The 15,925-nt window shown below is 42.2% G+C and overlaps 1 protein-coding gene across 3 annotated transcripts in view; it reads left to right on the top strand.

Annotated features, from left to right (window-relative positions):
• The window catches only part of LOC124596376 (putative ATP-dependent RNA helicase TDRD12), a 470,123-nt gene that overhangs the window by 114,206 nt on the left and 339,992 nt on the right, over window positions 1–15,925 (top strand). For all 3 annotated transcript variants that reach the window (XM_047135490.1, XM_047135489.1, XM_047135491.1), the window contains one exon: window positions 3,993–5,074. In XM_047135490.1, the coding sequence (XP_046991446.1) occupies window positions 3,993–5,074 (1,082 nt within the window). The remainder of the gene's footprint in view (window positions 1–3,992; window positions 5,075–15,925) is intronic.

Genomic DNA, 15,925 nt, shown 5'->3' with positions numbered 1-15,925 from the left:
GTGGTTCTAGGCGCTTCAGTCCAGAACCACGCGGCCGCTACGGTCGCAGGTTCGAATCCTGCCTTAGGCATGGGTGTGTGTGATGTCCTTAGGTTAGTTAGGTTTAAGTAGTTCGAAGTTTAGGGGACTGATAACCTCAGATGTTAAGTCCCATAGTGCTAGAGCCATGGCTTGGTTTAGATATCTAATGACACGTTTGCCATATGGACTCATGGTGAGGCTGACCTGTTAAAATTTTTGAAATCTCCTAATACATTATCTCAATTAAATTTCACTTGGTCCTATTTAGAATCCCATGCCACTTTCCTTGAAATTGATCCCTTCCTTATTGAAGCTCAGTTACACATTTCTGTTCACATTAAAACTGCTAACAAATAACAGTACATACATGTTGACATTTGCCATCCTTTCCATGTTAGATACAGCCTTGGCATTCAAGGCAAACATATTTGTTCAGCCGAGACTCCTTACGGCAGTACTCTCCACCATTCTCACTTTAGCCTTCACTGGATGTAATTACTCCTCCAGGCTCATTCAAAAGCAGATTTCCTGTGCCATCACATCCAATCCTAATACTGCTTATCCCCCCCGAAAAAAAAGAAAAAGAAACTTAGAGTTCACTTCTTGTCACTCAGTATTATCTTAGTCTTGAATGAATTAATTTACTACTTCCGCAAGGCTATGACTTTCTAAAAGCGTATCCTGAAATGAGCTCCATTCTTTCTGACATTTTGCCCACCAAACTTAGAACAGCTTTTCATGCCCTCCTAATCTCTTTAATATCCTTGTCAGACCCTACGCTCCTTCTGCACCCAATTTCCTACCCTGTGGTTCCTAGTCCTGTGACTGTCCCCACTGTAAGATTTGCCGTATGTGTCCTCCTACCACCACCTATACGAGCTTCGTAACTGGCAAAACACATACTATCAAACGGAGAGCAACATGTGAAACGACACGTCTTATATCAGCTGTTATGTAAACACTGTTCAGCCTTTTTCTTTGGCGTGACTACCATCAAATCGTCAATTATGGTGAATGGTTATCAGCAGATCAGCAGAGGGTGTCCATTGGCTACACACAATATCCTCGTGGAGGTATGAACTGTCTATGCAACTAAATGAAGGCAGTTTGCTTATTGCCATATGCGTTTCGCTTATTTTATTTGGGAAGCATCAGCAGTGGCCTGAAATGTGTGTTTCCTTTTGTACATACAGTAAACATATTATGTGGTGGATATAATACGTTGCTATATTACATTTTGTTGTGTTTTTCTCCACGAATTTAGAGCAACAAAGGGAAAGACAGAAAACAGAAAAAAAATTACACAATATCCTGTTGCAGAGCATACTGTGCAACATGACAGTCATTGCCTTGGTGCCTGTTTCTCCACAAGCACCGTCTGGCTTCTTCCCCCAGACACCAGTTTCTCAGAACTCCGCAGGTGGGAATTGCTGTTAGACAGGTCCGTGGTCCTTGCCACCCACCTGGCCTTAATTTTTGTTAATTTCTTCGCTCTTAGTGTTTCTTCACAGAACTATTCCCTGCTTCAGTACTTTGTTCTGACGTGTGTATTCCTCCTCCCCACATTTACCACATACAGTGTTTTGTGTATTACCGTATTTCCAGCCTTAAGCTCTCTGTCCTTTCTTCTCATCCCGTACAGATAAGTCTCCCCTTACTCGGGGTTCTGGACAACATTTCTGAACTCTCCCCATTTCCTAAACCTTACCAGTCCTTTAACATCATCCCTCTTTCTTCCCTTTCAAACCCTGCCAGAAGAAGGAGCTACTGCCTCTGAAAGATTGCAAATTTAAATACCTTTATATGTGTGTTCTCGTGCTGCTGCTCAGTAAATAGATTTTTTTGTCTATTCAATTACATTATAATATAATGGAAGGAAACATTCCACGTGGGAAAAATTATATATAAAAACAAAGATGAGGTGACTTACCGAACAAAAGCGCTGGCAGGTCGATAGACACACAAACAAACACAAACATACACACAAAATTCAAGCTTTCGCAACAAACTGTTGCCTCATCAGGAAAGAGGGAAGGAGAGGGGAAGACGAAAGGAAGTGGGTTTTAAGGGAGAGGGTAAGGAGTCATTCCAATCCCGGGAGCGGAAAGACTTACCTTAGGGGGAAAAAAGGACAGGTATACACTCGCACACACGCACATATCCATCCACACATACAGACACAAGCAGACATATTTAAATTGTATTATGGCTGAAGGAGATCATCCCATCAAAACCTTTGTGCCACTTGTTTCCATGTTGCAGTAGAAAACAAAGTACCCATGCACCATTTTGAAAGTTAAGAGTAGGTAACTGTTTCTCACAATAAACACCAGTAGTCATAGTCTTTGTTTAGCCATGTTTATTTATGTATAATATGGTATCATATTAATTATACCGACCCCACATGAAGTGGGGAAAAGGCTGAGATGATGATGATGATGATGGTATCATTTTTATTCTACTCTGTTTTCTTGAACCTACTTTGAATTTCTTGCACTTACTTAATTGAAAAAGGTGCTCATGTATGTGTGAGAACAGAGTTAGCAAATTGGATTTTCACCTGTGAGGTTGATGTTTTACTCATTAATTTTCTACTTAGGGTCACTTCTTATTTGATAGTAGTTGGAAACTTGTGTCAGAATTGTATTTGTCAGCGTTCACTTCAGCTTCTAGTCTAATTACTTACAAGATGTCAAAATTTAGATTAAGATATGAAATTTTGTAAAATATGTATTGGAGATGAGTTAAAAATACAGTCCTGGTTATGGAGGTTTTTATTTTCAAACATCAGTGACATGTTTTGTCTGTGGTAGGCATCTTCAGGTTCTAGAAACTGATCATGGTGCAGTCTGTCCATAAAATGATTACACAATGTGAATACATCAGCAAAATGCGAGTGGGATATCAAAAAGTTGAAAATCTCCAGTGCCTGTCATATGGGTTCCTTACTCGTTGCCATGCGTAAAGGGCACTGCAAGAATTCGGAACAGATGCATAGCAGAGTTTTATGGAGCAGGAGCACAACGTGAACAAGTGACCCCGCTTATAAACATAGAATGCATAAAAGCATGGTGATTGGGCGTCGAGTGCAAGTAGTACAGTAGAATCAAAAACATGGCATTGGCTACTCAATACATCATCCATTGTGCAGGACCATATTGATATTCAGAACACAAGTAACCCTATAAATCACAGTGTACATAATTTCTAAAATTATAGCCCTGAAAATAAGAGTAAAATTAACTGGCATCCATCCAGTAAGATAATTATGCCTTATGAAAAGGGTGTCATAAATATAAAAAACAAAAATTAAATTATGCCATAAAGCTAAGGTAGTCAACCAAATGCAAAAGAGATACTACCATACTTCACAGTAACAAGGTTAAACTACTTTAAAAAGGGATATCATTAAATCACAAAAGACTAATTTTTACTGATAAGCTCATCATTGAGCAGGGACATCAACACAAAAAATGTGCATTTAGTGATCTCAAATTCCTCAGTTAAATTACATTTCCATCCCTTGTGGGCAAAATGCAAATTTTCATATTATTGATAGTAGGCAGGCAATGGATAGATGCCTTTAGATGTTCTATGAATGGTGAGTGTTGTTTTATCTCCTGTCTTGTTGTAAGCAGGTGTTCCTGAAACTTGGTTTTAAACATTCTTCCTTTTTGCCTGCAACCAAGACCGTATTTTTGTCTCGAATCCACACTGGCTGCTGTATGAGCTGCAGTGATGAAATGGAAGAAATTTTAAATTTTTACTGTATGGACTTTTTTAGAAACCTTTTTTGTAGTAATTTTAATTTTCTGCACAACATTTATTCCTCTCTATGAATAATAATTTAGATTTTACTGCTTCTGTTCTTTTGGAATCTGCTTTTTAAGTAAGCAAAGTAATTACTCATTAAACAGTGTATAATTATGTAATATGACAATTGATGTAATGTTTCACTTTGAATTTCACAGGAAGTACACACTAGTTCCAGTTCACAGTCTGTTACTGCAGAGTCCATGGAAGTTCATAAGCGAAAGAGGCAATTTTCCTCTGTTGGAAATGAAGCTTTCTGTTCTGTTTCTTCAAACAAAGAATTGGAGGAGGCGGCTTGTAAAAGGAAGCAACAAGTTTATTCAAATCTTTTAGATTTTTTGAAAGAATATTCACTGAACAAGAATCGGGAGAAGAAGGAACTGATTGTTTGTAAAAATAGAAAGCATAAAGCTTCTGATGAGCAATTAGGTGCATTGGATACATCAAGTTTAGGGAAGCATGATATTGAGGTTGAAAATGTAGGCAACAGTGTTAAAGTAAATAGCCCTCTACAACAGATCCCAAAGACTGTGAATCCTCCGGAATTCAGTACATTCATTCCAGTGGGTGCCGAAACAAAGGTCAGTGAAACACCTTGTCTCGTTAGGAGTGTAAAAAACTTATCGCTTTCCTCTTCTGAAAAGTTAAATGCAGGTGTTACTTCAGTTGATCAGTTGCAACTTGTGAAACCGGTATCGGCCAATGGTAGAACAAAAATGGAAAATAACAGTTTACTTGATTTCTTTAAAAAAAATTATCAGAAGAAAAACAGCCTCTCCCAGAAAGCTGTCGATGCGACAGAAACTAAAGAAACTGATGCAACTCAACTGCCACAAAATATGAAAGACTTCAGTGATGACGAAAAAATAAATGAGACTGTTTCGTCTGTTGCTACATCACAAACTGACTCAGTTAATTGCAATGATGAAGTATCATGCAGCCAAAAAAAAGCAGATCAAGTTGCTGCACATGTATTAATAAGAGAGGTAGAAAATAGGGCCACTACTGACTGCTCATCAGATAAAATGAATGGTAAGAACATATCACTCTTAGATTTTCTGTTGAAGAACAAGAGCAGTAAACGTGGGCAACCAAACAATTCACAACAGTCAGCGTGTGTTGTGCACACTACTCAACGTGATCATCAAAGAGAGAGCCAAGCTTTGAATGATTTGCAAAATACTAGTCAGTTACCTGCTACCAACAACAGAAGTAAGCTGCACAAAGGAAATGTGGAAATGTGAGTACCAAAACTGGAAGTGTGTCAACCAGTATTTCTTTCCCAGAAAACAGTATTTTTTTCTGAGCAAGTACGAGCTCATTTTTTAAGTTTATTTGGTTTATGGGTCCTTTGTGAAACTACTGATTGTAAATATTTTGAAGTGAATTCAGAGATATTAAGTGCAGGATTATGGTGCCTTTTTCACTTTAATATTATTTTTAAGAGGTTTTAAAAGTACTGAAAAGGGACTGCGCGAAAGCATCTTGTAACCTTTTTGTTTTCTGTTGTAAGATAGTTGCCACTGCGGTATTACAGAAGGGCTAAGATTACATCTTTAGAGTATAAACGACACAGAGTTTCCATTGTTTTCCTTAGAGTATAAGGGACTTGTGATAGTGTCAATCATTAATGCATGCTCTTTTCTCAGTTATTTATTTTTATTATTTCCCGAAGGTGTATTCTTAAGACATTCTCTGAGAATTAATCTACATATTGGACAGGTATCTTTGGAGATTGCAATTTGTTTCTTATTTATAATTTACCACCAGACATACCAGGTTTTCATGAGATAAATAGATTTGAATCTACAGAATGCACATGCAGTAGTCATTGCCAAACTGTGGGATGTGTAGCCAACAAATACCTTCATATTCTAAATATTTGAATGTATAACACTGTAGTCACTTCCAAGCTGTGTGTCATCTCAGATTATTCCCACAGAAATTATAGTCTTATGGTATTTTATAAGGCACGTAGGCAAAACAAGCGCATAAGCTCTAAGTGAAGGAATAGTATTTTCACAATGAGCGTCCTTTCTACTCCCTGCATCTTCTCAATGTCTAGCATTTGCAGCACTATTTATAGTCACTTAACTTACAACTATGTGCCTGCAGGCAACACTATTTCTTGTCAATCTTTCCTTATCTTTCCTTCAACAATATGAGGTCTCTCTCTCTCTCTCTCTCTCTCTCTCTCTCTGTGTGTGTGTGTGTGTGTGTGTGTGTGTGTGTGTGTGTCCTACTTTTTTTGCCTAACACATTTATGTACTTAACAGGAAAGGTCAGTTGAGAAAAGGGTTCCATATTTATTTTGATTCATTCCTATTTCCAGTCCCAGAGACTGGAGGTAGAAATACCAATCATCAGTTTACTGTCGAAAGATTTTCTCTGGGGATTCCTGCCCAGTGATATCATGTTTTCAAGTTTCATTAGTATTTTACAAGTTCTTAACAAGTTTAAATCTGTTTTCACGGGGTTGTGAGTGACATAAGTGCAAGGGAATTAATGTGGTAATTTAATAACTTAAAGAAGTTGCAACATAAATTAACAGTATTTCTGTAATTACTGCAAGGATAGTCAGCACCACTGATGGAAATGTACTTGCTGGATCTGTGAACACTTAGTTCAAGAGAAGATTCCTGTCATTTGATGAGAGTGAAAAATGACTCTAGAAAATACTGGTGCTACAATTACTCATGACAATCACAAAAAATATGTTTACATTTGATTCTGTAGCTTAAGTGTAGATGAAATAAAATACAAACAATAGGACAACAAATAACTGATGGAGTGAATGTCAAGCTCACTGCACTGAACCAGTGTCTCAGTTGTAAGGGAGATGAGGGCTGGCGGGAGGGGGTTGGGGGGAGAAGGGAGCTTGCTTACTATTCTTTGTATTGCATGTGTGACTCTTGGTGCATGATTGAGGTTGCTCCCACCACCAAATCACCCTCTTTCTGTTTCACTTGCAGTCTGCTACTATTTCTACTAATTTTGTTTACTAGCTTGTATGTAGCTCCTGGTAGAGGACTCTGATTTCTGTGGACTTATATTTGACCTTTTCATCTTATGACATGCTCTAACTGCCACACACTGTGCAATGCTTTTCAGTATATACCTTTTCTTTACTGTTAATATTATTTGGTGGTTCATGTGTGTTATGTAAGCAGTTGTTTTGTAGACTGCTCTTTGTGAACCATTAATAATATACATTAATTAATATTGTTAAAAATGCGAACACTTATCATTGTTAAGGCATTACGTTTTTAGGTATTTAGGACTGACACCTTTGTATTTTTCATAGTATGGTTATCACTACACTTCAGCTTTGTTAGAAAGGTGTAGAACATCATCTGAAAATAGTTTCTTTTGTCATAACTGGTTGAAACATCCTTGTAGAATGCTCATTTTTCTTTATGACAGGCTGTACTAACTCGAGTGCTGCCCGACAGGCATCCAGGCACTCATGAAAACAGGTGGGTAGGGATGGGCAAGTAGCTGACATGTTAACAGTAGTGCATGTAGTCATACTGCCCTGGCCGAACACCCATGAGCAGTGGTGGCCAAGTGACTCACACATGTGCAGAACCTGTGCAATAGGACCACTTGGCAGCTAGCCCATGAGCAAACTGACTAGTGTCCTGTGGCACTCCTGCTCTATGGGGCAGCACTGGAACAGCCAGCTTCTAATGTGTCATTTCATATTAGTATATTTATCCCATGGTTTGTGGCTGACAACAGATCCTGCAATACGTGACCTGCTGTATTTTTAGATATTGAATATGATAAAAAGTGGCATTGTAATACAGGAATTTCCATGATGAATTTTTCTTTCTGCAGCAGAGTGTGTGCTGATACAAAACATCCTGGCAGATTAAAATTGTGCCACACCGATAATTAAGCTCGGGATCTTTGCCCTTTGTGGGCAAGTTCTCTACCAACTGAGCTACCCAAGCACAACTCGTGACCTGTGCTCACAGCCTTACTTCGCCCAGTACTTCATCTCCCATCTTCCAAACTTCACAGAAGTATGAATGAGGTACTAGCAGAAGTAAAGCTGTGAGGAGGGGTTGTGAGGCGTGCTTGGGTAGCTCAGTTATTAGAGCACTTGCTTGTGTAAGGTAAAGGTAAGTCTCAGTGTGGCACACAGTTTTGATCTGACAGAAAGTTTCACAGGAGTTTCCACATTTGTTGCTTTTATCTTAAAGAATATATGTTTTTATGATACTGTTTAGTATAGGGAGTTAAACAAAAAATAGAAATGTAAGCAATCTCAAAACTTTGAATGGTGTGTGATTGAAGTTTCTGCATCTGCCTTAACATCCTAAGAGCAGTTTGATTGAGGTAATTAAGTGTGCATTGGTACTCTGTTTCTATTGAGTGTGCCTAAAGTAACTTCCACATTTAGAGAGAATACTTTCTCATTTTGAAGGACAGCAAAAATCATACATAGCTGCTTGAAAAATTTAATTCACTTTTAGAGTCAAACATGCACAATCCAATATTTGACGGTTAGTTTTGGAGATACCATCAAGTAGTGGTCATTGTGGATGACAAGCCTTGACAGGTGGGTTAGTAGTGACTATCTGTGCTCTTCATATGTGTTCTAATAAACAAACAGTATGGTTAATGGTGAACACCAGATGTACGGTGCATTTCTATGTAATTGTATGTTGCACTACAGCTGTGTTTGGTTTGTAATGCCCACATGTATTTGATGATGATGTGACACCAGTTGTGACCTCAGATGGATACTGTAACATGTTACTGAATGTTTGATGGTCAAAATTGTGTGAAACTGAAGAGAATATATTGTTTCAACTATATGGAGCCACAGCAAATATCTATCACTCGGTATTCCTAACTGTTGAAATCTTTTCCCTGGGTATCTGGTATATTTTTCAAAAAACCCACTGGAGAAAATTGATGTTCATATATCATCGGTGAACTAAGGAAGATGAAAGATTAAATTTTAAAGTCTTGCTGACAGTGAGGTTATTAGAGGCAGAGCACAAGCTAGGATTTACCAGTATCATGAAGTAAATCTGCCTCTCATCTGAACATTTGTCTTAAACAGTTTAGGGATATCAAGGAAAGTCTATATCTGGACTGCTGGACAGAGATTTGTACACTGGTCTTGCTGAACATGAGACTAATGCTTTAACCACTGTGCCAGCTGACTCAGTGATTAGTAATTACAAAAATTATTTAACAATTACAGGAGACAATGTGATGAAAATTTGTCACCAGCCTTCCTGAATAATATACAGTTAAGTAAATTTGCTGAATAAGGTCTGCAGTGTGTTCTCAAATAAAACTTCCACTTGAGAGATTTTATGTTTTAGAATTATGGATGAAGATTTTGTATTACCTTTCAGGAGTGATTTTTATGGCCCTTCACATTTTGGTTTATTCCTCCACATGTGGAACTGACCTCTGCTGCCTCACATGGAGAGTTATTTTCCAGTCATAATATTAAAGTATAATGACGTGTTCATTCTGATCACCTTTCTTCCTTCCTTCCTTCCCATTTAGAGTGCTGATTCTCACTTTTTATGTTGCACATGATTTGGAACAGATGACAAAGGAGGTAAAACCAGTGTTTGAGGTTTTATTTACTGGTTGTAAATATATTAAAGCCAAACATAAATTTTCAGGAATAAGGAAAAATAGCGATAAAAGTCTCTATCTCATTGGAATATCAACAAAGTAGGAAAAGATAGGTAAATCAGTGCTTCAGCATTTCGGTGAGTGGTGTCCTTTAATCCAGAAATATTTACATTGTACAAGACTACCCTGAAACAAATACTAAAGTGCTTATGATTATGACCAAATATTCAATAGATGGCTGAAACTATGGGTAGCATACTTCATAATAATACTGAATCAGTTGCAGAACATGTTCTCTAGTTACTACCTTTAAGTGTATGTATTTCATTTTGCATGAGGAGACTGTAAAAGATACTGGAGATATGGGAACACTAATTTGGAAATACATTTTGAAAGATCAGTCCATGAAAACTATTCAGCCATGTCAGTAAACATAACCTGCTACTGGAGATTCCCCAGTTTGACCAACTTCGGTGATAATATGTTATGAGACAGTTTTACAAACCCGTAACTAGACTAACCAGCCATTCCTGTAACTGATCAACACAATGGAACATTGGCATGGTTTTGACGCTCTTCATGCAGTTTATTGTTCTCTAGCCATTATGTGCTAATGTTGTGTATATAACTTTCTATAACAATTTTTAAAACACTTTCTGTTGGTCCCTCCTTTGTATGGCAGGTACATTGGGTATCCTGAACATGACATTGTTCATAATGTATCCATTAGTTTGTTACAGAACAGTGTGCTTGTATGTCAAGGGAGAAAAGTGTTTTATTTAATGAATACAGGTCTAGGTGGATGGAGTTGTTATACACAATTTGGTCATAGCTAGTGTTGGCTTTGCAGTAATTGAATACACTGAGGAAGGGCAGTGCGTTTAAATTTTCTTTAGCCTTATGATTAATTTGATCTGCTTAAGATTGTCTTTAAAACTTTCAGAAGTTTGTTTAATCTTTCCCATCCGAACACAAGCAGCACTTTGTTATTGAAACAATAAAGAATAGTCTGTGTTGGACTACAGGGACTATTTTTGTGAGAGAGCTTCAGAGAGTTACTATAATAGATAAGCACAGAAAGATGTTGGACATATCACAGTGTTGTTCTTTCTTTAGTAATGCCTTTTTTGGACCAGATAAGAAAATTTGTAAATTCTGTAGAAAAGCTGAACTCTTACCATTCTGTAAAGGATATGGGTGGTATGTTAGGATAAAATTTATGTGATTTATTTTACGAGCCAATAATTGAATTGAATAAATATTAGCATGCAACTTGCATGCCATTTCAATTTCATATTTGTGTAGAGAGTATTGGGAATATGGTTGGACCTGGAAACATTGTAAAGATAGGTTGAGGAAAGATACCAGTTTTGTGCTGGTGTTTGTGATGGTTCCCTGATGTGATCTGGTTTTATGTTTGTTGGAAATAAGGAGCTATCTCAGTAGGAGTTATAGTTTTTGATAGAGGTGCAAAGGCAATATATCCCTGCAACTTTTTAGAGATATGTTTGTGCCATGCTTCTTTTATTTTGATAATATATGTGTACGAGCCTGAACAGTCATTAAAGGTGGAAGTATTAGCTTTGTAGAATGACCAATTGGGCCTTCAAATGGCACCTCTGTGCAAGGATGTATAAGATATGTGAAACAGAAACTGCAGTCAAATTCCTTCAGTCTCTGAGAAGCTCAATACTCTCTCTGCACACAATTGAACAACAATGGTCTCTTGTATCAAATACAGTTTGGAGATGGAACAGGTCTGAACAGAAATCCACAGAAATGCATAGTTAAATTCACATCTAGATGCTGTCCACCAAAATGACCTCAGTCAGTAGTGGACTATATGATTTTTACATGACATCCACACCATGAGCTTATGTTAATTAAGCCTGCAGTCTTGTTAATAGAAGACTGTTCTGTGTTCTGGTTGTTGTAGTTATTGTCACCAGTCCAATCACTACTTTTACGAAGCCATGTACAGCCATTTGAAGAAGAATCTGTGTACTATACGCAAGCCTTGGTCTTACCCAACCCTCCCCCTCATCCCAACCCTCCCCCTCATCCCAACCCTCCCCCTCATCCCAACCCTCCCCCTCATCCCAACCCTCCCCCTCATCCCAACCCTCCCCCTCATCCCAACCCTCCCCCTCATCCCAACCCTCCCCCTCATCCCAACCCTCACCCTCATCCCAACCCTCACCCTCATCCCAACCCACACCCTCATCCCTCCCCTCCCCTCATCCCTCCCCTCCCCTCATCCCTCCCCTCCCCTCATCCCTCCCCTCCCCTCATCCCTCTCCTCCCCTCATCCCTCTCCTCCCCTCATCCCTCTCCTCCCCTCATCCCTCTCCTCCCCTCATCCCTCTCCTCCCCTCATCCCTCTCCTCCCCTCATCCCTCTCCTCCCCTCATCCCTCTCCTCCCCTCATCCCTCTCCTCCCCTCATCCCTCCCCTCCCCTCATCCCTCCCTCCCCTCATCCCTCCCTCCCCTCATCCCTCCCCTCCCCTCATCCCTCCCCTCGCCTCATCCCTCCCCTCGCCTCATCCCTCCCCTCGCCTCATCCCTCCCCTCGCCTCATCCCTCCCCTCGTTCCTCTCCTCCCCTCCCCCCTCCCAACCCCCTCATGGCCCTCCCATCCCCCTCATGGCCCTCCCATCCCCCTCATGGCCCTCCCATTCCCCTCATGTCCCTCCCCACCCCCTCTCCCCCACAACCCTCCCTCTCCCCCTGCCACCACTCCCCCTCTCCCCCCTCCCTCCCCCCTGCCACCACTCCCCCTCTCCCCCCTCCCTCCCTCTCCCCCCTCCCTCCCTCTCCCCACTCCCTCCCTCTCCCCACTCCCTCCCTCTCCCCACTCCCTCCCTCTCCCCACTCCCTCCTTCTCCCCACTCCCTCCCTCTCCCCACTCCCTCCCTCTCCCCACTCCCTCCCTCTCCCCACTCCCTCCCTCTCCCCACTCCCTCCCTCTCCCCACTCCCTCCCTCTCCCCACTCCCTCCCTCTCCCCACTCCCTCCCTCTCCCCACTCCCTCCCTCTCCCCACTCCCTCCCTCTCCCCACTCCCTCCCTCTCCCCACTCCCTCCCTCTCCCCACTCCCTCCCTATCCCCACTCCCTCCCTCTCCCCACTCCCTCCCTCTGCCCACTCCCTCCCTCTGCCCACTCCCTCCCTCTGCCCACTCCCTCCTTCTGCCCACTCCCTCCTTCTGCCCACTCCCTCCTTCTGCCCACTCCCTCCTTCTGCCCACTCCCTCCTTCTCCCCACTCCCTCCCTCTCCCCACTCCCTCCCTCTCCCCACTCCCTCCCTCTCCCCGCTCCCTCCCTCTCCCCGCTCCCTCCCTCTCCCCGCTCCCTCCCTCTCCCCGCTCCCTCCCTCTCCCCCTGCCCCCACTCCCCCTGCCCCCACTCCCTCCCTCTCCCCCTGCCCCCACTCCCCTCTCCCCCTTGTCCCCACTCCCCTCTCCCCCTGCATCCACTCCCCCTGCCTCCACTCCCCCTTGCCCCCACTCCCCTCTCCCCCTTGCCTCCACTCCCCCTCTCCCCCTGCCTCCACTCCCCCTCTCCCCCTGCCTCCACTCCCCCTCTCCCCCTGCCTCCACTCCCCCTCTCCCCCTGCCTCCACTCCCCCTCTCCCCCTGCCTCCACTCCCCCTCTCCCCCTGCCTCCACTCCCCCTCTCCCCCTGCCTCCACTCCCCCTCTCCCCCTGCTTCCACTCCCCCTCTCCCCCTGCCTCCACTCCCCCTCTCCCCCTGCCTCCACTCCCCCTCTCCCCCTGCCTCCACTCCCCCTCTCCCCCTGCCTCCACTCCCCCTCTCCCCCTGCCTCCACTCCCCCTCTCCCCCTGCCTCCACTCCCCCTCTCACCCTGCCTCCACTCCCCCTCTCACCCTGCCTCCACTCCCCCTATCACCCTGCCTCCACTCCCCCTATCACCCTGCCCCCACTCTCCCTCTCACCCTGCCCCCACTCTCCCTCTCACCCTGCCCCAACTCTCCCTCGCCCCCTGCCCCAACTCTCCCTCGCCCCCTGCCCCCACTCTCCCTCGCCCCCTGCCCCCACTCTCCCTCTCCCCCAGCCCCCACTCTCCCTCGCCCCCTGCCCCCACTCCCCCCTCTCCCCCTCTTACCCCTACCCCTGCCCCTACCTTCAGAAAATACTTACAAAAACTTTAATTTGTATTCTGTGTCAACAGAGTCTCTTTTTCAGAAATGTTTTTTGTTGTTGCCAGTCTGTATTTTATATCCTCTTCACTTTGGCCATTATCAGTATTTTGCTGCCCAAATAGCGAGACTAACCTGTTATTTTTAGTGCCTCGTTTCTTAATTTGATTCAGCTACCATTGCCTACTGACTCAATCCACTAGTTGAACAAAGTTGTAGATGCGCTACAATGATGTCTCACTCTCTTCTCAATTGCTGGTAGTCTTCCTCAGCCTTCAACTCTTGTAATTGCAGTCTGGTTTCTGTAGAAATTGTAGGCAACCTTTTGCTCCTGGCATATTTTTCTTGCTACTTTCAGAATTTCTGGGTGTATATCCCAGTCAATATAGTCACAAGCTTAAAGTCCTAGGGTCATTATTATACCACTTGTTTCTGCATTTCACCAGAATTGAAACTAATCGTCCCTGAGGTCAGCTTCTGCCAGTCTTTCCATTGTTCTGTAAGTAGTGTGTCAATGTTAAACAACTGCGTCATATTATGGTTCAGTAATAGTCACATCTGTCAAGACCAGCCTTCTTTCAAATTGGAATTATTACATCCTTCTTGAGGAGTGAGTGTTCTTTTTGCAAGCCTCGTATGTCCTGCACACTGGATGGAATATTTTTGTGATGGTCTGTTCTCTCAAGTGTCTTAATGATTCTGAGGCAATGTTATATACTCCAGGTGCTCTGTCAAGTTGTTCTTGTAGCGCATCATCTCTCAGCTATTCTCCATTCACTTCCTCTTCCTGTTTTATAATATTGTCTGTAAGTTCACTTGTGTTTCCGTTCTATAGATACCTTCACCTTTCAGTTTTCCCTACTGTGCTTGGTACTGCCTTGCCATCTTAGCTCTTGATATTCATACAGCTGTTTCTCTTTTCTCCAAAGATTTCTTTAATTTTCATATAAGTGCCATATATCTATCAGATTAATAAGTCACAGCTGCAAAATACTAATGCGAATTCTTTACAGACGAATGGAAAAACTGGTAGAAGCCGACCTCGGGGGAGATCAGTTTGGATTCTGTAGAAATGTTGGAACATGTGAGGCAATACTGACCTTAAGACTTATCTTAGAAGAAAGATTAAGGAAAGGCAAACCTACGTTTCTAGCATTTGTAGACTTAGAGAAAGCTTTTGACAATGTTGACTGGCATACTCTCTTTCAAATTCTAAAGGTGGCAGGGATAAAATACAGGGAGCGAAGGCTATTTACAATTTGAACAGAAACCAGATGGCAGTTATAAGAGTCGAGGGGCATGAAAGGGAAACAGTGGTTGGGAAGGGAGTGAGACAGGGTTGTAACCTCTCCCCGATGTTATTCAATCTGTATATTGAGCAAGCAGTAAAGGAAACAAAAGAAAAATTCGGTGTAGGTATTAAAATCCATGGAGAAGAAATAAAAACATTGAGGTTCGCCGATGACATTGTAATTCTGTCAGAGAGAGCAAAGGACTTGGAAGAGCAGTTTAATGGAATGGACAGTGTCTTGAAAGGAGGATATAAGATGAACATTAACAAAAGCAAAACGAGGATAATGGAATGTAGTCGAATTAAGTTGGGTGATGCTGAGGGAATTAGATTAGGAAATGAGACACTTAAAGTAGTAAAGGAGTTTTGCTATTTGGGGAGCAAAGTAACTGATGATGGTCGAAGTAGAGAGAATATAAAATGTAGACTGGCAATGGCAAGGAAAGCGTTTCTGAAGAAGAGAAATTTGTTAACATCGAGTATAGATTTGTGTGTCAGGAAGTCGTTTCTGAAAGTGTTTGTATGGAGTGTAGCCACGTATGGAAGTGAAACATGGACGATAAATAGTTTGGACAAGAAGAGAATAGAAGCTTTCAAAATGTGGTGCCACAGAACAATGCTGAACATTAGATGGGTAGATCACATATCTAATGAGGAGGTATTGAACAGAATTGGGAAGAAGAGAAGTTTGTGACACAACTTGGCAAGAAGAAGGGACCGGTTGGTAGGACATGTTCTGAGGCATCAAGGGATCACAAATTTAGCATTGGAGGGCAGCGTGGAGGGTAAAAATCGCAGAGGGAGACCAACAGATGAATACACTAAGCAGATTCAGAAGGATGTAGGTAGCAGTAAGCATTGGGAGATGAAGAAGCTTGCAGAGGATAGAGTAGCATGGGGAGCTGCATCAAACCAATCTCAGGACTAAAGACCACAACAACAACAATAACAACAACAACAGTCATCTATCATTCCCATAGTAATGCGTGCTTCTACAGCTTCGCATTTCTGCTCTAGCTAGTCCTACTTT

This window comes from Schistocerca americana, chromosome 2, assembly GCF_021461395.2.
Source record: "Schistocerca americana isolate TAMUIC-IGC-003095 chromosome 2, iqSchAmer2.1, whole genome shotgun sequence".
NCBI classification, from domain to species: Eukaryota; Metazoa; Arthropoda; class Insecta; order Orthoptera; family Acrididae; genus Schistocerca; species Schistocerca americana.
This window is presented reverse-complemented; position numbering and strand designations above follow the sequence as displayed.